The 25,679-nt window shown below is 35.4% G+C and overlaps 1 protein-coding gene, 1 long non-coding RNA gene and 1 pseudogene across 2 annotated transcripts; all 3 read right to left on the minus strand.

Annotated features, from left to right (window-relative positions):
• Positions 1–1,657: 1,657 nt before the first annotated feature.
• Positions 1,658–5,978, minus strand: LOC106794583 (uncharacterized). Its single transcript, XR_001382700.3, has 2 exons — positions 2,803–5,978; positions 1,658–2,682 (listed from the first exon to the last, which is right to left on the minus strand). It is a non-coding gene; the product is annotated as an uncharacterized lncRNA (long non-coding RNA).
• Positions 5,979–7,004: 1,026 nt separating this feature from the next.
• On the minus strand, positions 7,005–9,504 carry LOC100800915 (probable peroxygenase 4). Its single transcript, XM_003533910.4, has 6 exons — positions 9,349–9,504; positions 8,862–8,981; positions 8,510–8,595; positions 7,736–7,830; positions 7,532–7,657; positions 7,005–7,405 (listed from the first exon to the last, which is right to left on the minus strand). The coding sequence occupies exons 1-6, from the start codon at positions 9,377–9,379 to the stop codon at positions 7,258–7,260; spliced, it is 606 nt and encodes a 201-aa protein (XP_003533958.1). The 5' UTR covers positions 9,380–9,504; the 3' UTR covers positions 7,005–7,257.
• A 6,150-nt stretch (positions 9,505–15,654) lies between these two features.
• LOC102663950 (NDR1/HIN1-like protein 2) lies at positions 15,655–16,302 on the minus strand (annotated as a pseudogene).
• Positions 16,303–25,679: the final 9,377 nt, after the last annotated feature.

Genomic DNA, 25,679 nt, shown 5'->3' on the forward strand with positions numbered 1-25,679 from the left:
GGACCCACTCTGAAATGGTCAGTGTCACGCACTTTTATCAGCATAGTTCTATCGTGTTTTCTCCGTCGTTAGTGTTTGAATCCAACTGGTATTGGCTGAAAAAATAAGTCCCCCAAATGGAGTGTGACAAGAACAGTGACACCTCAGTTATATTATCTGTAAGATCATAAACCAAAAACAAAGAATCAAATTTAATGGAATGATTTAGAATTTTAATTTAATGGAATGACTTCTTTCTATTTTCTTTAGTATAATGATAGAAAGGTTAGTTTAATAATGTTATTACCATTATATCATAAATAACAGTAACAAAAGAGCAAGCAAGCACAATGTTTCGCAAAGCACTGAAAACCCTCCAAACTTTATCTGCTTCAGATATCGATCTTGAATCTTCTCACCAAAAAAGAAAAAGACCTGGAACAATCCTTACAATTGGCTCTGTCAAAGTTAATATTAAGGAAAAGAAAACAGCATGAAGAATTGAGCCCATAGGTGCATGAATAATCCAAGTACCTAGTTGCAATCTCAGAAGAATATGAAACATAAGCTGAAACCAGACCAACGCCACCCTTACCCAAGGTAAGGATTTTCATCTACCTCTTTAACTGAAACCAAAATAAGTTTAGGAACAGAATTAACAAACATTGATATTTGATCAATGTCACAATGAAGGAGGACAATTTTAAACTTATTACATTAGGAAAAGCTTTTTGCATGCTCTACGGTTGGTTCTATAAGCATTGAAACAAGACAACAAGCCATTGGATTGCACCTTCCAATTCAAAATCCAGAGCAAAAGTAACGGTGAAATTAAAATTAGAAGAAGGGTTCAAACTGAAGCAAATAAGAAATAAGCTGTCTCATCAAACCATAGTAGTTAATAGCGGATAACAGTGTGTAGTGGCCGCCCTCCAAAAATGCTATAACGGTATAGCGGTGGTAGCAGGATGATCGCTATTTAGATCCCTAAATACATTATATTACAAGATCTATGTAATATAATATATATGCTTAAAAATAAAGAAAAACACCTAAAATTAAACATATTCATAATTAAGATAATAAGATTCATAACAAAGTTTCCGAAACAGTAAAAGCTACAAGTCAACGCATCACCATGTCCAAAATAGAAATATAGTCATTGTTTGCATATCCAAAACAACAAACAATTAAGGAAATCAAATAAAAAAAGTTTAAGCCTCTAAGGCTTAAAGACTAGAGTCAATTAGCAAGTTAAGTACAAAACTTTAAAAACATTTAAATGTCATCATCTTCAGCTGCAAGGTCAAGTATTGCCTCCTTATCTTCATCACTTGCACCATTGTAGATTTGATCCTCCTCCTCTTCACTTCCAATTTCATCACCAATAGGCTCCCCAACCCCAGTTGCAGCTTCCACATGTCCCCAAGTTAAATCATCAAACTCTAATTCATCTTCTTGGGCAGCTTCTTCGTCTTTATTGGTCATTTCTCCTAACAACCATTCATTACTCTCATCAGCCTCAGTCAAGACAATGGAATCTCTCACATTTTTACAATCAAAATGCTCCTTGAGTGATTGGTTATATTTGATATATACCAACTGTTGATCCAAAACTCTCTTACTAGGATGCAGTTTAGACCTCTGCCTTATTGCCACGGGACAGCCCATGTGGTGACCAACTCTTCTATAACTTAATAATTGCATAATCTTCCTCCTCTTGAGTTGCAGATAACCTTTGAACACACTTATACAATCCCTCCATCACTTCTGGATCATTTTCAAGACTTGGATTGCCATAAAAGTATTGAGGATTGAGATAATGACCTGCTGCATGCAATGGGTGATGAAGATGGCTCTCTCCCATCTTCTATCAATTATATCAAGCACCTGTGCGTTTTGCATAGGGTGTTTTTTTTTTTTTTATATATATATAAAAAAACCCTTTAAGTGAAATGATATGTTTCACATTCAGTTATAATTTTTTTAAAACCTGCAAAACGACGTCGTTGAGATTGTCTTCTACCCTTAAACCTAAACCGAGTTGTTGCGCCTGCAAAGGCCACGCCACGACAACAAGTGATTTGTTAATAAAATCTCAATCACCAAACTGAAAACAGTGCTAACAACAGTCAAACCACAATGTAATATGCACAGGAGACCACCTAGTCAACCCATAACTGCAGCTCACAATACACAGTTACAAGCCACATTGTCCAAAGATTAAACTCTGCAAGTCTATGCTAATTGTTCACAAAACCTTTTACTCCTTTACCGTTGTTTCTTTCACACACCATCCAAAATCAACTATATAAAAGCATAGAAGATTCATCGACCAAAGATTTAGATAGAAGACAATCACTGATCTTCTCATCCATTTCCCCATTCTTCTCCTTCAACTTCCTCAAAGTACTTCTCCAAGAACTCTGGTTGTAATTCAGCGGTGCAATCGTTTGCTTGAGCTCTTTAGCTTTGCCCTCCACCTCCTAAACAAGAGGCATCTCTGATAAAATATATGTAATTATTGTAAGTCTTTTATATTTGGTAGATATCTTCCATATTAAGTTAGACTTTATTTAGTAATAAGGCCTTACTTAAAATGGAAGATATTTACCAAATATAAAAGATTTATAATAATTACACATATTCTATCGATCTCCCTCTCCTTCACCTCAATGCATTCCGAAATCTCTGACTTTTAACCTACAAAAAAAACACTCAACGAAACACACGCTCAGTTAAAACCTCAAACAATGTAAGTTGAATGTTCAACAACTATGTACACGATCATGGATAACATGAATAAATAATTAAGAATATCACCTAATTTCCCCTGGTTTTAGTAAAGTTAAGATTAAGATTCAAGTCTCAACACACTTGCACAAAGATTGCTTCATATGCAACCTTCCAACAATTAACAAGGCATTGCAATGAAGTCAAATTCCATGTAATGGAACACCTAACCACCACGATATACATATAAGAGGAACTGTACGCATCAGGAAAAAAAATCGAAATAAAGCATAAAATCCAATTGCCCTGGCGATAGCAGATCCAAGCAAGGAAACCAAGCACACTTGGTCAAGGGATATGAATTGCATCAAATCAAGCCTTTGCATCGCCTAGAGTAAGCTCTAAATCATCCAACCCAACCCTCAACAACACCGTGTGAGAACCCACCCTTCTGGTCACGCTCCCAGAAATTCTCCAACCCATCAAAGGAACTGCAATAAACCACTGTGGCCAAACGCTTAACGCCAGCGCCATAACGGCGTTTTCCTGAATCAGCAAAACACGGTCCAACAGATACTTTGGCTTCTTCCTCGCGTTCTCCCTCATCCATATCTTCACAGTCCCATCCATGGACCTCGTCAACATGCACCCTCCAAACGTCACAGCGTCTTCGACTCCAAGCATTTGAAATCCACCACGCGCTACACCTTAAGCGTCTTGTCCCACGAGCCAAAGTGCTTAACTTTCACACATTCCAGTGTCGCTCCAAACGTGGAGTGAGATTTTATGGTCCATGTATGGAGGATTGGGGCCTTCAAAACGTGGAGGTAGAGAAAAATATTCTATTTGGTGGAGAGATCTATGTTACTCTTGCGGTGGGTGAATGAAACAAAATGGTTCGATTCTTTGGTGAAATAGAAGGTAGGAAAGAGAGATAAAATAAATTTTGGAGTGATACTTGGGTGGGACATCAATCATTGGCATCAAAATTCCCTAGATTGTACTTAAATTCATTACATATGGAGGACAATATTGCTAGCTTGAGTGGGTGGGAGGATGGTTTATGGAAGTGGAAGTTACAGTAGCATAGGGAATGGTTTGTATGAGAACAGCAAGCACTCAATAGATTCAATTCGAAGCTTGAGGGTGCTTCACTGTCTATAGAGTTGTCGGATTCATGGAGATGGACTCAATCAAATTCTGAAACGAATGATACAAAATCTGCATATTCCGCCTTGTGTGCAATGTTGATGGGATCCTCTTGTGATGACTTTCTTCCTGAAATTTATAAGTTAAAAGTTCCACCAAAATAAACATTTTCACGTGGATGCTTTTTAGAAATAGGTTACAAAGTGGAGATAACTTGGCTAAGAGAAATGTGGCTGTCAGTGGTGGCACATATTTTTGCATGTTTTGTGGTATTTATGAAGAATCAATCTCTCACTTTATTATGGTCCCCTCTAGTCATAGATATCTGGAAACGTTGCTATGCATGGTTGAACCTTCTTGTGGTCTTGCCTGCCTCGGTGTTGGGGCATTTTTGCCAGCATTCATTGTTGTTTGATGACAGAGTTGCTCAAGCTAGATGGAAATTTGTTTGGTGTGGAATTTCATGGGTGCTGTGGAATAACAAAAATTGTATGGTGTTCCGTGGAAAGAGCTTTAACAAACAGAATATCCCCCATGAAATTCTCTTCCACACCTGGACGTGGATCAAGAATTTTGATGCTTTGTTCTCTTATTCTTTTGTCCGATGGTGTGTTGACCCTGGAGCTTCTATTAGGGGATAATTGGTGATGTTAATCTGGGATGGTGATGCTGAAGAAGTTTCTTTGTCGGACTCCTTGGGATTGACCCAGTAACGGTTTCTTTCTTCTGTTATGAGTAATTTCTGATTGCAGAACTATAGCACACTGATGTTGCAGAACGTTATGCGGTTTAAATGCTCTGTGGTTGGTGGGATCGTGGGATTCGTGGCTTCATATGATATGTGATTCGGCGGTGCATGATTTCGTGGACCAGATGAGATTGGATCGCCTTATATCTGGTGATATTGGTCTATTAGCCTTTAATAACATTTGTTTTGGTCATTAATTATGGTATTATTTGGGGAAGTAAATTCTGTGAAATTTCTAGGCAGTGGTTATTTATTATCTGTAACCATTTACTTCATAGATAAGATGTAACCCCTGCTGTAGTGGGTGTATCGGGTGAGAATGAGGTAGGAACAACGTTTCCAACTGTTTTATTTCCCTGTAGACTTCTGTTCTCAAACTTTTCCAAGTTTTCATTTTTAGTCCTTTAACAAAAAAATTAATCAATTTTAATCCCTAATCCTTACTTTCATTTTCATTTTTTATCTCTATCCTTTAAAGTGGTCATTATATGCTGATGTGGCACTCAATTTTAATTATTAGACCATTTTCTAGCAGTTTTAAACCGCGAGAAATTCCTGAGATCTTAGTGTCTTTGATGTGAACAACCCAAAAACTCATATGAATCTGTTTTGCGCAAATCACTTTGCAAAATTTGAAATCTGACCTTAGATACCAGTTAAAGGGACCATGAACATCCCACAAAAAACCCATATGTTAAAAACTGCAACTTGATCCATGAAATTTGTAGAATTACCCGTACAAAGCCCTGTACCCCATCTTTCAATTTTATCGATCCCTCTTTTTCCCCGTTTATGTTAACAACCAGAGGTCCAAACAGAATGCCTTCCTCTTCCTTCATCGATCTCCCACCAAAACGACAAGCTCTCACTGCGCGTCGAGGTGGACAATCGTGAGGAAGATGAGTCGTCGCCGATCTCCGTCTTCCCAAATCAAAGCTGTGGTGGTAGGTACGGTGGAGGGGGGTGCCGACGGCGGTGGAAGATGCTACGATTGTGGGAGTTTAGGAATTTCCCCAAAGATTGCCCGACTAGTGCTCGTTAAATTTGCTGTTAGGGCGTTTTATGTTTTGCAGTTGCTTTAAGTTTTCACTTTAGATTGTTTTAGGAATTTTAATGTTTTTTGTTCAAAACTATGGGTTTTTACTCAAATGTTTTTTGTCTCCGTGTGGTGATTTTGCGGCAAAGATTTCATGTTACATAGTTAGGAATTAATGCCTTCGTATGGTGATTTGGTTGGCAGATTGAATGGTATAATTAGAGGATGAAAGTGGTTGTTGATAGTCATATTGTATCAAAACGTGACCATATTGTTGCTATCGTGAATTTTATCCGATTGTGCATAAAAATCTTCAATTTCCGACCTGATCTACTAAAACAATTTCTGACGGTTTTAAACCACCAGTAACTTTTCTAATTTGTCTGGACATTTTAATGAAGCATCTTTTTGGATGTTTTTGAATGCTATAAAATAAACAGCTGCAAATCGAAAAACTGCCACCTGAGCATAAAACGGAAAATTTAAACGTCAGGGATGAAAAAAGAAAAAAAAATGAACATTAGAGATTAAAATCAATCATATTTTTATTGAGTGACTAAAAGTGAAAACTTGAAAAAATTTGAAGATAAAAAACATAGTTAATTTTACATAAATTATTTGCTCACAAAAAAAAAAAAGATTGATGGGATGATCGTTGAGTAACATTGCAAACTTAAAGGACCAAAGCGGAAATTACTAAAAACATAAAGCAACAAAACAATATTTTTATCTTTTGAATTTATTTCATTATAAAATATAATTAATCAATTTATTTAATTATTTTAAATTAATCTTAAGTAAAAATAAAAAACTAATTTTAATTCAAAATATTTATTATAATCAGTTTAAATTGAAGTTACAACAACAAAAAAATTATTTTTTATCATTTCAAAAATTTTAACTGACATATCGTCACTTAAATTCATTGATGATAGAAACACAAAATAAAATCTTTAATATATAACTAATTAACACAATTTTTTATTAAAGGCATAAAATAAAATTCGCTAATTTATATTTAAAACACATTTTAGTTTAATTTGACTAATTTCTTAACAAAGTCCACTTTAGTGCTCAGTAACACATTTAATGCGCACCTTAGCAAAAAAAATAAAAATGAAGACCCACTAACGACATGAACACATATATTTTTTTTAATATATTAAAGATCTAATATAACACAAAAATTACTTAACAACTATCAGAACAAAAATTCTTAATTTATTATGGACTTAAAACATATTTTTAACTTAATCTGATAAGTACTCATTGTTAAATTATTTCAATTTTTTCTTGCTATCTTGTGTTATACATAGATGTCAACGTACGATAAATTTAACTTGATATGTAAACCCAAAGACAAACAACGTAACTTTGCTTTTATCGATCATTACAAATTCCAAATACGATAAATTAATAACTTAGATACATTATTTAACTTAAACAAATAAACCCAAATACAAGCTAAATTGGGAAATTCTAATGTATTATGGCCATCTATATATTCTTAAAAATCAACTTCGCCACCCTTGAACAAGTAAGCTTCTTCCTTTTACACATTATTGTGTCTATATATATTAAAGAAAAAATAGATCACTAACTAAAGATTGAATTAATTCTTTTTGCGTGCAGAATTTTCCTTTTTCAACATTTCAAACAAGCTTCCATCATAAACACTTCGGATTGTTTCCTTCTGTAGTAAGCCATTCTTGTCTTTGGCAAGTTTGTAAAGGACTTTCCATTCAACCAAGCCACCAATCCTGTTCATTATGGTTGCAATATATTTTATTGATTTTTTAAGTTTTTTTTTTACGAAAAAAATAATAATTAATAATTCAATAAAATAAACAATCCCATATCATGATAGAAATTAATGACAAACCTACCTTCCTTTGAAATCTTTGGGCTCTCTATTTGCTTTTAGCATCTCCTTTAGCTCATCATATGTTAAAGCATTTGGATGAGTATGTGAATGTTTTGTGAAAATTCCTTCAAATTTTGAAGGAACAAACCTAAAAGAATTATCACAAATTAATATATAGCAGCAAAGCAACAAAGATATATGAAATCCAATGTGTGAAAACAGTTACCTTCCTTCAGTATCATAGGCTCCAGTGTCACTGCCGTGTTTGCCGAGTTGGATATTCTTAATTTCTATTGGGAAAAGTAGAGATGGAAACTTTCCCTGAACATCAAAACCAGGTAAGTGGTTACAATAGATTCTGTAAAAAGAAAGTTAATAGATAAAATTTTTTTCTTGACGAGTTAGTATTAATTAATTAATTATTTATTTGTGTCTATATATATATATATATATATATATATATATATATGCATTAATTAACTTGTTTATGCTCATTTTTCATTTTTTAATGATAATCATTGGAGAGTTTAATGGTTAAATGTAAAATAATTTAAATCACTATTTGCATGATTTTTAAGATATTAATTTTAAAAATAAACAAATTTAGCATATATACATGGATATTTGTGATTAAATAATAGTGTCACTGCATAATTCTTTTTTTCTCATTATTAAAAGCTTTTATATTAACTTTTAATAAATGACAACTAAAGTATTTGAATAATACTCATAACGAATAAAATTTTACTCATAAAGAAAAGAGTGAGAACTACATATATGTAAATCATTATTTTATAGTCATTATTGATGAAAAAAAATAATATGATCTTGAAAATAATATTGGGTAAAGGATAAACGCCTAAAATTTTAAATAATATTGGATGTAATTAAAACTGAGACGAACAAAGAATTTAGGTTAGTATATTTTTTTTTTCCAATTGAATACACAAATAAACATATAAAAATGTAAAAAAAAGTTTTAAGGAATAAAGAATTGTACTGGTCGAGTGGTTTGACTAAGAGCCAAATTGATGAATAGAGAAAGTCCAACGGACGACAAGATCCCATTTCCAATTTCACGTAAGCCTGTGTACGTTTAATCGGAACCCACCATAAAAATGATAAACACAAATAATTGATAAACTATGTAAATCACTAAAGTTGTTTTTTTTTTTTTTTGTCCCATGCAGATACATGGAAGGAACCTCCAAACTTCTACGTGTGAAATGAGTGGCCGCAATGACAATCGCAATATATACCAAACATCTTTAAAATTAACCTTAACATTGCTTAGAATTGCAAAACGTATAATTTTAAACCTTAACGATGACATTAATTAAAGAATAGAAAACCTTGAAATGTCTCCCATGGGTAAATAACACCATCGTGATTCTTGTCAAAGAATGCAGCATGCTTCTGCAGAACATTTTCATGAAGTGGAATGAGTTTCTCCCCAATACCACCAACTACTCCTGCAAATACATACATCAGTTATAAGAAGATATATAACGTATAAGTGGAAATGGTACAAAGATAAAAGATACATAAAAAAGGTAAAACTTGTTCCAAGTCCTCAATTTTTAATCAACATTGATTTTAATCCCTAAATTTTGAAAACAATGATTTTTGTTCCTCGTAATAGTGAATTTCATCCCTCACCTTGTTATCTTATGTTTCATGAAGAGGAACAAAATTTACCAATTATAAAAAGAATTAAAAAAATATGAGAAGTAAAGTCATTGTTTTTCAAATACATAGAAACTAACATGGCGAAAAAATTGAGAAACTTAATACATATTTTATCTTAAAAAAAGAAAGGTGATTAAATTTATGGCATACCCTCTTGTTTTGTGCTTTCTGAGGAAGCCATATGGATATAGAATGCTGGATCCGCAAATTCAGAAGGATCGAGAGAAGAGTTTTTCTGGGTTCGAGCTATAATAAGAAGATTTAAGAAGATAGTTAAGAATTATAAGACTTGACTTGGGGTTTTAAATATGCTAAAAAAATGGGGGTGTGGGAAGGCTTAGCGTGTAGGTAATCATCTGACCACCCTAGGTAGTAATTGAGACCGTTTTTTGTTGTTCCTTGGACACAACCTAACATCTGTTATATCTTGTTCTTGCGGAAATAACATTTATTTTCATTTTTTTATTAGAGTTCAATAATTTAGGGAATGATTTACGAAGGAAAAGTCCATCATATTGTTTGCGAAAGTGACCAATATGGAAACAAAAGGACATAAAGCTTGGTTTTTAATGCACTTATCATGCTCATAAAAACTATGCACGCGTTATTTGATATTGATCTTCTAACATGAGTAACATCAAGTTAAATAACTATATAGTAAAATCAAACCGATAGGAAAAAGGCTCATGAATACTGAATATTAATATTGTTTAAGTGTAGTTGAAGTCAGTTACTCATTCTTAAAGGAAGCAATCATCTTTCTTTTCTTCCACGTTATTTATTTCCATCAAGTGACTTGAAACAGGAATGTGTTAATTTGCGTGCAGATAATGGTTATTGGTGAAGCGTATCTTGGACTAAAATTTTAATGTGGTTAAACAATGCATATTTTCCATATTTATTTGTACTTCTTGGGTCATATCTAAAAGCTCTAGCATCAATTATTTTTTTTATTATCATATTTTAAAAATAATAAGGTATAACTTTCAGTAGTCTAAAATAAAATTCATAAAAATAATTATTAAAATATTTAGGTATATATAGTATTAGTTATTATTACAATGCAGTAAAAAATTATCAAAACAATGCATTGAAAAACAAGTTATCATAACAATATAACTAAAAGAATTAAGGTAAATATCCAATTTGGTTTTTGAATTTGTAAAGCACCCACACTTGAATCCTCGAAAGATGAAAAAAAAAATTGTCCCTGAATTTTCAAAAAATACAACAAATTCGTCCTATCGTTGGCTCTCATCCATTATAGTGTTGTTGTTGTTAAACAATGCATTGAAAACAAGTTATCATAACAATATAACTAAAGGAATTAAGGTAAATATCCAATTTGATTCTTGAATTTGTAAAGCACCCACACTTGGATCCTCGAAAGATGAAAAAATAAATTATCCCTGAATTTCAAAAAGTACAACAAATTCGTCCTACCATTGACTCTCATCCATTATAGTGTTGTTGTTGTTAAATGTTATTACAAAGTATCTATTTAGTGTTGTTGTTGTGACATTACTTCAGTGTGAATGTAATGTTGTGTTGTTAAATGTTATTACAGAGTATCTATTTATAGTGTTGTTATCGTGGCATTATGTAGTCACACGTCTTATTACAAGTATTTGCATTGGGGATCCCATTTCGAGAGTTATCATAAACTTATCATAGGTTGGTCATCTTCGATTTATGCTGCTCTTGAACTTGTCGCCGACTTGTTATCCTTAAGTAGATCAATTTGTGTTAAGTTGTGTGCCATGTGCCCATGACGTGGAAAGTTGATATTTACCTCAGAACAGTTACCCTGAGTCGATATTGTCTCAAAGAGACAATGTTGGCTTAACAAGTAAAAAGTTGACATTTACCTCGAAACAGTTGTCCCTGAGTTGATATTTTTCAGAGAAACAATGTCGGCTTAACAAGTAGAAAGTTGAATTGTTGAGTGTCTTTTCATTCAAGAAGTGGTTGATGGATTTATTAGTATCCCAATTTTTTTTTTTGCTTTTCCGACTTTCCTGAATTATGTGATATTTTTATTTGACCTCTGGGTCCTTGTTTTATATTTTATCTATATAACACTTTTGTTGGCACTAACTAGGTTTTCTTTGGATTATCTGCATAATTCTCTTAACTCTATTTTTCTGAGACTCCTGCGAGTGTTGGTTTAGTGTAATTGACTTTGTACTTCATTGAATATTTGTAAATTTCTCTCCTTTTGAGAACTACTCCCGAATTTTTGCTTAAGCAAAATAGATTTCACATTTACCTGCCTTGATTAATGCTTCTTCTTTCTTATTGGCTACCTATTAGTATCATATTTGCCTATATATCCCCTTTTCTCTTTAGCTTCTTCTTCAACATCTTTTTTGTTTTGTTTTCTTCATTAGTTATCCAAAATACCTTAAGCTTTATTCATTTTTGTTTCCATGTTGAGGGTATTTTGGTGACTAAGGACGATGTCGAATAAACCTTTTTTGTCCTCTTTTTCACTCCTTTCTTATGTTGACAATCATTTTTGTTTCCTTTTTTCTTCAAGGTATTTTGTATGACTAAAAAAGAAGGTGAGCAGTTTCAGAGGCTACGCATTTTCGCATTCATTTCCTCTGCTAAACTTGTCCACTTTTCCATCTGTCTTGGATGATGTGGGATTTGTTATCCCGATTGGCAAGTTTACCAATTTGCACAAGTAGTAATTTAAACGGTAAGTCCAAGTATCATGTCCACAGGGAATTTGTTATACTTAGATGACGTATATTCAAATTGTAAACATTTTCAATTGCAGTAAAATAAAGTAGATGAACTCATTCATGTTTCAAATTCTTTAATTAATTTTTCTAGACTTAAAAATGCATAACAAAACAAACGCAAAACTGTATAACACAACAAATATCAAGATAAAAATGTCGGGGAGTATTCTACTGAACTTTCTCTTGACGTAACTAAATAAGTTTTTCTCTATTTAATATTACTCTAATGTTCTTGCACCGTCAAATTATTCTAACCATAATTTCTCACATGAAAGAGCCTAACCCTCTTAGTTTTGTTCTTGATTCCTCAACAAACTCATTCTAAGCGAGCTGCACTACGTACAAGATGCAACATTTACTAGATTACGACACACTATTCCTAGAAATGCAGACTTCTAGTTGCTCTACCAAGTTCTAAGGACTTTAAGCATTTTCCAATACTCAAAACCTAACAAAGCATATAAATGGGTGATCAAGACACAAATATGTAAAATAAACATAGATAGAAGTAGAGAACACTAGCAATAACATTAAATAGATAGTTAGAAGTTTTACATCAAGAGTGCTTAGTAGAAAAACTCCCTAACAATGAAGTGTTTAGCCCTCCATTAGCAAGGGGGGCTTAATACAAAGGTGAAATGATGTTGGAATGAAAGAAAATGGTAAAAGTATGAAGAGAAAGTCTTCTCTTCAGCCTTGGTGCCTTTTTCCTTCCTTCTCACGCTGCTTGTCTGTTCACTTCCCTCTATTGTCAGTGTTTTAAAGACTTTTGGGCTTCTCAGCTTATGAAGGCGTGCTCAGTGAGCCTCGCTGAGCACGAGTAAGTGGCTGTGCGCTAAGTGGGCTTGGATTCGCTAAGTGTGAGAAGAGACAATGTCCTCGCTAGGCGAGCTGACTGCGTGCAAAGCGCGATGCTCTCTGGCTCAACATTCTCTAGGGTTTTGTTTTCACTTAGTGAGTCTGGCTCCCTCGCTAAGCGGATGAGCCTTGCTTAGCCAATCTGTCTCGTTGAGCGAGCCCTTCAGCAACATTTCAAAATCTTCTCTTCTTTAGCCTAAAAACCCAATTAAGTTCAACATTAGTCAACAAAAAATGGAGTTTCCATTGTATAAACTCACACAAGAATAAATTATTTACAAATCTCACAAAAGAAACCATAAATTAGAGGTACATTGCTACTTTTTCTCCTATTTTTAATGCATTTAAAGCTCACGAATAGCAATTAACAGGATTGTGGTGGACTAATTCAATGCGCGTCTTATAGTGTACTCTTCGGAGCCTTTCATGGTGAGACTGTCTCGTTGTCGACCTATGTGACAATGTAGATTTTGTGTTTCTGATGCCTTCCTCTAGTTGTGGCATCACTGTGGCCATGGGACACCATCATCCAAATCATTTTTTCCATTGTAGAGTTGTACAATACAATTGTGTTTTCGTTGTGCATTTTTTGGGTAAAAAAACATAAGAAATAAATCAAACATATACAATGGAAATGAATTACATTATAAAAGTATACAACAAAATTATGTTTTCATTGTATTTTTTTATTCCAAATATATGCAATGGAAACACAATTCCATTGTATATTTGTATAGCAGAATCATGTTTCCATGGATTGGATAATTTTAAAAATAACTAAAAAAATCCACTGACGTGGATAATAACAAAAAATTAGGAAGAATAGTAGTTCCTCAATAATATTTTTTCCATTGTGGTTGTATAAGGGTGTAGCCCAAGGAAGCATACGGTAAGAAAAGAAAATTTCAGCAATAAATCAAAGTTTGGGGGCTGTTGTCTTGGGTTAGAAAAAAAGTTTGTATAGCTCAATCCAATTAATTTTATATGAATTTAATTAATCTAATGCCAATAACTCATTTTAATGTAATTTAATTACCCATTTTTTAAATCTCCTTTATTATTCAACCATCCTAAATTCACTACTACAAAATAAGCATTCAACATTGCCAATTTAACATCGGTTATAAGAAAAATCGATGTTAAATTAGGCATAATGACATTTCTGTAAATAAATGGGTGTTCTTAATATCGATTTTTGAAAAATCGATGTTGTTAGTAATTAGTTAACATAAGGTTTTGAAAAATCGATGTTACTATGAGAAACTTAACATCGATTTTTTAAAAATTGATGTTGTGGAATGTGTTGATAACATCAGTTTTATTTAAAATCCGATGTTAGCTCTTTTATAATAAGTCTAAATCTTCTTATGGCACCTTACTCTCTCTTTCTCACCCACTTTCTGGAACGTAACCCTTACTCTCCCTTATTGTCACTCTGCTGTTGCCCATTGCACCATTGCCACTGTGTTGCTGCTCATTTGTCGCTGCATTTCCAACACTAAGTCACCGTCATCGCGTGCCGAACCAGGTTTGAACTTACATTTCTTTGATATTGGGACATAATTTTTTCTCTATTAGAGTGTTTGTGGACATTATTATTGATCTAGCATGGATATGGTTGTTGTGCAAAAGCTGAATGTTGGTGTAAATGACACTTTAGATTAGCTCTAGGAGCATACATCGTAACCATTATTATTTATCTTGGATTTTGTTTTTTCATTTTTATTCGTAATTGTTAATGATTTTGTTTCCTCTTTTTGAAATGAGGCAAGTATGTAGTTTTGTTTTTATATATAGAACTCTACTAAATCAGAATAAAAAATTTGTATGTATTAGTTTAATTAAGCTTGGCTTCTACAACGAGAGCTTTGTTCCTGCCTTGTTTGTAGCATGCTAGAAACAATGAAAAATGCTAATAGGCTAATAAGCTAATAGATCATTTTTGGTAGATACCCAACATTGCCATGAATCTAGTCATGAGTCTCATGACCTAAGTATATTTCCATCCTTTTTTTATTCCTGTTAAGTTATATTTTTCAACCTCTAATTTCTAACCAAATTCTAGAGTTGTACAAGTTTTGCATATGTCTGTCTTTCAAAATTTTGTTGCTTAGCCTTTTTCTGTATGGGAAGCTTTAAACAGATAAGTACCAAGCAATAAGCATTGAATTTTGAAATACTACTATTGGTTTTGCTTCACTACTCATGTATGCTTCTGGATAACGCTTTGATCCTTCTAAAAATTTAGGCACTTGAGAAGACCTGAAAGCAGGTGCTTCCTTCTTGTTGAACTCATTGAAGTCACTATTTGGATCACTTGCTGATTTGAATGGTCTAAACCAAAACATTGCTCATTGATTGATGAATGGAGCCAATAGCACTAGGAAAATTTTAAAACCCTGTACATTACTAAAGTAGCAAAGTTGAGAAATTAGTCACAAAAAATATGAAATGTATCATCCCAAATTGTTATAGGAAATTTTAAGTCATAATTGCATCTTGAATTGGTAGCAAAATGTGACATGAGATAGCTTTACTACTAAAAAAACTACATTGTGCGACAACAAAACTACGACGGTTCTCAAAAACTGTCTTAGAATGTATTTGTGGTGGCAATTCTGTAATATGGACAACTTCGACGACGACGGTTTTGTAGAGACCGCCTTAGAAAGTAGCGTTCAACGACAGTTAATTATATAACTGTCGTGGAATGCTTTTGAAATTATTTAAAATCTAGGAGCGAATTGAATCCCTCTGTCTATCTCTCTCTCACACACAAACTCATCTTCAGAACTCGAAACGATGCCACATTCCTCAACACCATCATTATCACACCTTTCTAAACCTTTCAAAATTGCCACCACCTTTTCAAACCACCTATCGAAAAATGCATCCACGTAACCATCATTGACATCCCCTTCAAACAGGGGAGCGACATTCGCTGTGCTGAGCTCTTCATGCTGGACTTCAAGCATGAGGCTTTGTCACTTTGGAGCACGTGGCCTGAGCTAAGGATGGAGGCTTTGATGAGCGTGGTGTTCTTCTTCGGTTGTTGGAAGCTGGGGACAGTGTTGTCATCGACGTTGATGTCGTCGCAGAGGATGACAATGAAGGTGGGGTTGTAGGCGAAGAAGATCTTCTTGTTGGGGTTTGTGGTAGAGAAGTTGATGTCGAAGTGGGAGTTTAGGGTGTTGGAGGAGGAGGTGAGGTTCAGGTAGGAGAGTTTTAGTGGTGTGACGATGAAGGTGGGGTGGTGGCGGTGGTAGAGGAGGTAGAACACCTTGCCGGCGACGCTGATCTGGAGGAGAAGGATTAGCACGATGAAGATCAGCTAGAAGCAAAAGGTGCAGTAGCACCCATGCCGATGGTGGGGCTGAGGGCAGTAGGTGGGGTGGGTTGCACTGTAAAGTTGAGCCTTTGTCGTCAGGAAAGATGGGTTAGCGGCACCGCCATTAATCGCGGTGGGCTTGGCCGATGGGTACACCCTATTTGTCATGGTTGTGTGGTGTTATTGTGTTTTTTGTTTAACTCATGTTGTTGTGTTATCAGTAAAATAGAAAAAAAGTGATGTTTTGTGAAGAAGAGGATGAGGAAAAAGGGCGGTGTTCTCTTTTGACTAGAGGGAGAGAGAAGCACAAAGCGTATGACAGATGTAGGAAAGTGTGTATGAGAAAGAAATTAAGGGGTTATTAGGGAGGTGGTTTTGAGATAAATATGGTTTAAACAATGATTAGAATTTGGAGAATGTCGCAACCTACCCTTCGGCGAGAGGGCAAAATGAGACTCACGGGTGTGTCTTCCAAAGAAAGAAAACGCGCGAAGTCGCCACCAACGTTTATTTGAGGAAAACGTTAGAAAAAACCAAAAGCGGGTCTACGAATCTTTAAGAAATAAAAGGTTTAGGAGTCCTTTACGCACGGGAAAGGTATTAGCACCCCACGTGTCCATCACAAGGAGCGACAACCTTTAATCAAATGTGCAAAATCATGACTTCAAATTTATTTTATTTCCCTTTTTTATGTTTTTTTTATCTTTTTGGGGTCGACAAGAGCGAGACTCTTGCTCCTATGTATCCTCAATTGCGATGAGGAACTCAGACCTACGTAGTTCTTTAAAAAGAAAGAAAAGTTATGCGGAATGTTGATTTTAGACTTTTAAACGGTTCATTTTAACCGATAAAAGTAAAAAGGACCGTTTAAAGCGTTGGACCTTTGAACGGATTCAAGCGATTTTCTTGTGGTCAAAAGCTTGATTTGTGAGTTGATTTTAGCTTTGGTTTCACTTGGTTATTTTTCAACTTATTAAAAGAGAACTTTCAGAGTAAATGACCAGTTGAAACTTATCTTTTTTATGATTAACCGAGGTTACAACATAAACGATTGGTTGAATTTTATTTTAAAGGTGATTAAACAAGATTACAACACAAACGATCAGTTGAAATTCATTTTAACATTGATTAAGTAAGATTTTATGACTTAAACGATCGGTCGAAACTCGCATAAAATAAAGAAAAAGAATACCGATGGTAGAAGAATGAAGATGAAGACATACAAAACAAGAATGGACCCCTAAGGGGTGCACAAAATGAATTTAAAGCTTCAAAATACAAAACTAATCGGTCGAAGAATGATGAACGATAAAGAACGGATGAAGAACGATCACGAAATCGATCACGGAAACATTACGGAAGCGTTACAGAAGCTCCTCGGTTTTGATTTTTCTTCTTTCTCCTTCTTTTCACTAATTTCAGTGAAATCTCCTTACAAATGATGTTGAATCCCTTCCCCTCAGCCCCTCACCCCTATTTATAGGAAAATTAGGGGAGGAGGTTGCACAACAGCTCACCCAGGTGAGTTGATTGCTTCACCTTTAAGTCTTCTAGTGGGCCCAGGGGCTGGAAAATGTCCAAAAAATGCCCATTTTGCCCCTTTTTTTTGAACATTTTGCATATTTCACTCTGAAATGTCACAAAACCCTACGAATTGTGCGACAATTAGCGTTAAGCAGCTTAATTCGGCTGACAAAAGTTCAAATGTTAGCCAACGATCGTCCCCAGACAAAATTAGGGTATGACAGTTGCCCCTCTTTACTTATCTTTTATTGGAGATAAAAGGGAAGTAAAGATAAAAACACTCATTTTTTTCAAGCAACCTCTCCACCTGATCGGCCACTAGCCCAATTAGTGAAACCTGTCAAAAGAAAGAGCATAGGAAGCATCAGGTATGTCAACAAAAACCTGGAAGTCTTGAAAAAACCAAGGGAGACATTGAAGTCTCGGCAAAGACTTTGATACATTTACATTCATGTATACATACATTTACATTCTCCCCCTTTTTGATAATGACAAACATGTGATATCTTCTCGACATCAGCAAAGCTTGCATGATTTACATTCTCCCCCTTTCTCAAGCAAATTCTTCTTGATAACATTAAAATCTTCATGATTTACATTCTCCCCCTTTTTGATGATGACAATCACTTGTTGGTTAGGAGCAACAACAAAGAAAATATCTATTTGCATATAGTTTACTCCCCCTTGGTTTTACAATGATTGCTTATATGAGACAATTGAAGATTTCCAACTTTTCATGTATAAAAAGTTGTCTCATAAAAAATAGATAATTTTTCCTTACTATTTTATCTTTTATCTTTCTCTCCCCCTTTGTCAACATCAAAAACAAATCATGAATAGAGAGGAGAAAAATGTTACCACTTGTTGCAATGTATGAGAATCAAGTGATACCAAAAGGCATTAAAACAATCATTCAATATTTAATCAAGCAAAAACAAGTATAGTAACACATCAATCAAAAACACAATCAAACACAATCAATCAAATATACAATCAAAAGCAATCAACAAAACACAATCAAAAACAATTATCAAAGACAATCAAAACTCAATAAAAAACAATCAACAACCACAATTAATCAATTATAAAATATAATCAATCAATCAAGCTAACAAACATTGAATATCGATCAAGCATAAACAAACACATCAATCAAAAAACAAAATCAATCAATCATCAAGGCCAATCTAAACTCAAGTAGAAAACAAGCATCAAAAGTAATCAATCAAGGACAAGTGACCTGTTGGTATCATTTGATATTACTTGTTGGGCTTGTTGATCAAGTGGCCTTTGTTGTCTTCATAAATCATATATTCGCTTTTCTTGAGATTCACTTTTCTTGGGGAGAAATGTGGCCTTTGTTTTTATCTTCATAAATCACATATCCACTTATCTTGGGGAGAAATATGAATAAACTTTGATGCATGTCATGTGTTTGGAGAAATTGCTATCAATGTATCGACTTTTCTCTTCTCCGTTTTCATAGTCTTTCATCATGATACCCAGACTTATAATTTTCTTCTCTGAATCACTTGAATAATTTATGACATCATCTTCCCAAGTGATGTATCCTTTCTTTTCTTTCTTCTCTTTGAAATTCATCTTGTCGGATTTTTCCATTCTTCTTTTAAACATAGGACAATTGAATCTCATGTGCCCAAGTTGATTGCACTCATCATTTTGGGGGCTAAAGAGGAATCTTCTTCTTTCTTCTTTCATCATCATCTTCTTTCTTTTCTAGTTTTTTTTATGTAGTTGCATTTCTCTCTACCATTGTAGGAATAAAGGAATCAAATTCAATGGCTTCCCATATCTTTAGATCTATGGCTTCTATAAAAATCTGCATTCGGGTTTTCCAATAATGATAACCCTCACCATTGAACATAAGAGCCTATTGATAGAATTTACCTCAGGAAATGGAAATTTGGATGAGGCCATATCTATTCTTAAAGTTTTTAAACTTTATACAAGAATCCTGCTCTGATACCACTTGTTGGACCTTGTGGCCTCAATAATCTTAAGAGGGATAGGCTTAGAATGTAGAAGAAGCAACAACAATCAATTTAATAATGTTCTATAACCATGCAAGGAAAAATTGATTGCAATAGCATAAATGAGATAAGGGAAGAGAGAATGCAAACACAATTTTATACTGGTTCGGCCACTTCCCGTGCCTACATCCAGTACTCAAGCAACCCACTTGAGATTTCCACTATCTTTGTAAAATCCATTACAAAGTTTGAACCACACAGGGACAACCCATCCCTTATGTTCAGGAATCCTTTACAACAAGAGACTCACAGTCTCTTAACCAATCTCATTGAATAAGAAGAATGGAAGAAGAATTATCTCTTTAAGAGAAGAATATTACAATGAAGATCCATGGATGAACTCTTAATGGATTTACAAGTGTTTTCCCAAGAGTTATTGAGAGAGCATTTGGCAATGAAGTTCTCTTAGAATCTCTCTCATTTTCTTTTGAGAGGATAAGATATTTTGGATCAGCAAAACTCTCTGCCAATTTCATCCCAAGTCACACATATATATAGGCCTTTGATGGCCATTCAAAAACCAAATGATAAGATGTGACTGTTGGCGATATTCCTTGAAAATCCTCTCTGGTAATCGATTACAGCATTGGTGTAATCGATTACACAATTGTTTTTCTTGAACAGTTGTGACTCTTCATTTAAAATTTGAATTCCCAACGTTCAGAGTCTTTGGTAATCGATTACATATGATGTGTAATCGATTACACACTTTCATGTGCCTTGGTAATCGATTACATGTATTGGTAATTGATTACATGTGCCTTGGATGACTTGAAACCTTTTTGTTTTGAGGCAAGACTTGATCTTGAAGAAATCTTGAATCAAGGCTTTGTTTGTTGAAACAATCTTGTATTAATGTTGAAGCAAATGAGCTTTGTTTGATTCTTCTTTTGACATCATCAAAATCATGTATATATACATTTACAGTAATCGATTACCATGAGCATGCAATCGATTACCAATATTTTAAAACGTTAGATTTCAAATTTCAAGAGTCACAACTAGTGATAAAACATTTTCAAATCATTTTAAACTTGTGTAATCAATTACACAATACTTGTAATCGATTACTAGTGTTCCTAAACGTTTTGATTTTCAAATTTAAACATGAAGAGTCACATCTTTTGATGTGTAATTGATTACACTATGATGGTAATCGATTACCAATGACTGATTTTGAAAAATAAATTACCAAAAGTCACAATTCTTAAAGTGACTTGTTTCTGAAGAGTTTTTCAAAAGTCACAACCTTTAAGTGACTAGTTTTCAAAAGAGTCACAATTTTTAAAAGGTGACTAGTTTTAAAGAAATTGCCAAGAGTCACAAACTTTAACTTGAGTCATCAAATGATTATAAATATGTGACCATGGCACGAATTTCAAATACTGAAAAAGACTGATTCCTTTCATGATTAACAGATTTCTTTCATAGATTTTTTGTTCAATACTTTCTCTTCCAAGAAAAGTTCATTGTTCAAAAACTTGTGCTACTCTTTTTCTTCATTCACTTCTTTCTCTTGCCAAAAGATTCAAAGGACTAACCGCCTGAGAATTCTTTTGTTTCTTCCCTTCTCCCTCTTGACAAAAGATTTCAAAGGACTAACCGCCTGAGATATCTTCTGTTTCTTACAAAAGATTTCAAAGGACTAACCGCCTGAGATATCTTCTGTTTCTTACAAAAGATTTCAAAGGACTAACCGCCTGAGATATCTTTTTCCCTTCCCCTTTATACAAAAGATTTCAAAGGACTAACCGCCTGAGATATCTTTTGTATCCCCCTCACAGAGAATTCAAGGGACTAACCACCTAAGAATTCTTTGTCCTAACACATTGGAGGGTACATCCTTTATGGTACAAGTAGAGGGTACATCTACTTGGGTTGTTGTACTGAGAACAAGAGAGGGTACATCTCTTGTGGATCAGTTCAAGTGGAGGGTACATCCACTTGGTTGTTCAAAGAGAACAAGGGAGGGTACATCCCTTGTGGATCTTTGGCTTGTAAAGGATTTTACAAGGTTGAAAGAAATCTCAAGAACCGTTGGTTGCTTGGGGACTGGATGTAGGCACAGGTAGTGGCCGAACCAGTATAAATCTTGTGTTTGTCTTCTTCTTCCCTACACTCTTTAATTTCCGCTGTGTACTTTTAATTGCCGCTTTTACTTTTGGTTAAGTTATTGTTTCTGTTCTTTACTTTCTTAACTTAGTAGTAAAAGCCTAGTTGAATCTAGTAACATTAAGAAGGATAAATTTTTAATTAGTCAAGACACATTAATAATTAATTCAACCCCCCATTCTTAATTATTCCGAGGCCACTTGATCCAACAGCCCCCCGGAGCTCCTACAGGTCCCAACCTCGTCTCAAAATTGACCCAATCCCCAGGCGAGGCCACTGTGGCCCCAAATTGATCGAGGGTAGGCCAAGGGAAAGGATGGGGGTCCTGGCTCTGTTGGTGCATGTTGTACCAGTAAAAGGTATCGTTAAGCTGCACCTGGCCTCTGTGATTAGCCGCCTACTGGCTAGTCACATGCTGCATGTACCTGTGCATCTGGAGCTCTAACCTCCGCAGGTGATTGGAGATGGACTCCAAAGATGGTACCTCTTGTAGAGGCGGCGGTGGTGCATCTGTAGCTGGCTGCTGCTGGTCCTCATTTGGCTGCTGCGAAGCCTGACCCTACACATGTCTAGGCATGCAGTACTTCTCGATGAAGACTCTACTGATGGGAGGCCGGATGAGCTTGGTGGGTGCGACCGCCACTCCACAGAATTGACAGAGGCCTGTGATCATAGTAGGAAATCCCAAGGCCCTATTGGACTTCTCCGGGTCCACTGGGTGTCTTCGAGGTGTAATCCTTGCAAACTGGTAAATAACATCTGAAATCAGCTGGGCGACATGGACACTCACCTGAGTCAGGATGGCATAAACCAACTGACACTTCGGCAGGGGGAGGTTTGAGTTATGGTCACTAGGGAAAATGTTGCTAAGCAGCAATGTCATCTAGATCTGCGTGATGGTGGTCATGCTGGTGCATATGATTCACACCCGTCTCCCTACTACGCTCTGGGCAAAGTCCTGCCTTGGCACGCATAGCAACCGATTGATAGCCTCCTCATCGAAGCCGGAGGCCTGACTCCTCCTCTGTGAGAACTCACAGTGCTGGCCTTCCTCCAAAACCGGTGGATGCCCCAGAAACTGATTGATGGCATGCTCATCAAAGGGAATCCACTATCCCCTCACCCAGGAATGCATATCTCTGACCTCTTTTTCTGTAGGTCAGGCATTAGCATAAAACTCCATGACTATCTCAAGATCAAATTTAGCCATGGGTAATACGAGCTGAGCCCATTGGCTCTGGGAAATATCCTTTTGGAACTAAGCATACTCCTCGTCCCTCAGCAGGACTCGTCTCTCTCTGAGGAACGAGCAGCCTTTAATGGCCTCAAACCGTTGTTGGTGTTCCACACTCCGGAACCTATGTCTATCAAAGTCCACATCTGCCTGTGGGGCTGCACTAGAACCTTCTCCAGTAGCATCCTTCCTGGACCTCTTGGCCGGGAGCTTCTTTGGAGCCATTTTATGCGAAGACACATTTGTAAAGTTAGTTTACAAGCAACCACAAGTTATCACAATAAAAGCCAATCAAGCAAAAATAGCGTACACTTCTTTCCAACAAAACGCAAATGTCAATGTGAATTTGTTAGTGTTTAGCTCTACTGAGCTTTAAAAGATTGGCTAAGATTTTGTTAAAACATAAACACTTAGACAATGAAGGAAAGTTGGAGTTGCTGCACATGATGTCCAACGTTATGTCAAGAAATAAGATCGGGCTGCACAATGCACAAGGCAAGATAAAATGTCAAATGAAGAATTGAAGTTGAAGGATCCACGATGTCGGATACAATGTCCTGACATCCTGCTCGAGAATACTGGAGTTGCTGTACAATGCAAGATAAAAGTCAAGTGCAGAAGTGAAGCTGCAGGATCCACGATGTCGGATACGATGTCCTGACATCTTGCCCGAAAATACTGGACACATAAATCTGTTATATATTTAACAGATTATTGTGCAGTTAGCAAGAGATAAGAAGATCTATCTTTAGGAACGAATTAAAAGATCATTAAAGTTCGAATTTCAAAGTAGAAGAGTTCGTTCAGGGATTAAAGATTAAAGATTAAAGATTCAAACTAAAAGATCAAAAGTTATCTTTTAGTTCTTTAACTGCAGATTTTCAGGAAAATGATAGATCTCATCCAGCATCAAGAAGTTGCAGTCCAGAATCGTACACGGCTATAAAAACATGGAGGCTGCACGAGTTCTGTACCAAGTCCGGGATTGAAGAGTTATTTTGTGAGTTTTGGGACTTGAGTCTTTTGTGAGCCACCTTGATGGTACCCTAACATCAAGTGTTGGACCTATGTGTGTAGAGTTGATCTCTTGTGTGTAGAGTTGATCTCTTGTGTGTAGAGTTGATCTCTAGTGTGTAGAGTTGATCTCTAGTGTGTAGAGTTGATCTCTTTTGTTCAGAGTTGATCTCTGGTGTGTCTTTGATTTAATTGTAAACACGGGAGAGTGTTTGAGAGGGAGTGAGCGGAGGTTCTCATATCTAAGAGTGGCTCTTAGGTAGAGATCGCACGAGTAGTGGTTAGGTGAGAAGGTTGTAAACAGGGGCTGTTAGACCTTGAACTAACACTATTGAGAGTGGATTTCCTCCCTGGCTTGGTAGCCCCCAGATGTAGGTGAGGTTGCACCGAACTGGGTTAACAATCCTCTTGTGTTATTTACTTGTTTAATCTGTTCATACGGACGCATCTAATCTGCATGTTCTGAAGCGTGATGTCGTGACATCCGGTACGACATCTGTCCCCAGTATCAGAATTTCAGAATTTAGAGAAAAAACTTACACATCGATGCATGGATTATTTTATGATTACATATATTTATGCACATTTTTTCTTGGTGAAAAACATTTTTATGAGATACACCTACTTCCATTTGCAAAGAATTTTCTTATGTTACATGCTAAACTATCCAACATATATACATATTTGGCAAGGCATTTTGCTACCTATCTAACATATATACATATTTGCAAGGCATTTTTGCTACCTATCTACTCCATTTTGAATGGCATTTTTTTGCTATATGTCCACAGTTTATTCACACGTATGTACGTACACTTGAGAGGCAATTTCATGCTATATATTCACGCATATACATATTCACTTGAAGAGCAATCTTTATGCTACCTATTCACATTTTTGAAAGGCGATTTCATGTCATATATCCACATTTTGAGAAGCATTCTCGTTCTACATTCAACATATATACCCATTTTGCAAGGCACTTTGCTACCTACTCAACATATGTACGCTTTATTTGAAAGGTATTTTTCTCTTGCTACCTATTCTATATATATATATATATATATATATATATATATATATATATATATATATATATATATGTACATTGTGAAAAACATTTTCACACCATCTAAGTGCAAAATATTCACCATGATGCAACCCAAACCAAGTGCTGGTCAAAGGGGAAACCTTACCGAAATGCTCTTATTTTCATGCATTTTTGCATTCAAGAACCAAACAAACTTGGGTTCCTAGGCCTAAGTCACATTCTGGCACTTTATCCTAGCTTCTACAAACTGCCCACACAATTAAAATGGCAGTCACATGTGTACAAATTTTTTCCACAAGCTACATTCCACGAAATCATGCGCAAATGCCATTGAGGCATTTCACTGAACACTTGGTGGGCGCATGTTTAGACATGAAAAAATGGGGAGTGAGGACAATGTGCCATGCCCATTCATCTTAGAATCAAAGATAGGCCAACGACCATCTCCTACAACCCCCCAATTCAAACAAACAAGCATGATTCCACACATACATTGCCTCACGGATTTTTGCCAAATATAGACAATTAGAGCACCAAAATACATCAATGGAGAGCCAAA

The sequence above is a fragment of the Glycine max genome, chromosome 9 (assembly GCF_000004515.6).
Source record: "Glycine max cultivar Williams 82 chromosome 9, Glycine_max_v4.0, whole genome shotgun sequence".
NCBI lineage: Eukaryota > Viridiplantae > Streptophyta > Magnoliopsida > Fabales > Fabaceae > Glycine > Glycine max.

What these genes read in the sequence shown, in the direction of transcription:
- LOC100800915 (XM_003533910.4), bottom strand. Translation starts at nt 9,379, where the DNA reads ATGGCTTCCTCAGAAAGCACAAAACAAGAGG. An exon ending in CCCATGGGAGACATTTCAAG is followed by an intron (nt 8,596 to 8,861) that starts GTTTTCTATTCT and finishes AAACGTACACAG; the next exon opens with GCTTACGTGAAATTGGAAAT. An exon ending in CCCAAAGATTTCAAAGGAAG is followed by an intron (nt 7,406 to 7,531) that starts GTAGGTTTGTCA and finishes CATAATGAACAG; the next exon opens with GATTGGTGGCTTGGTTGAAT.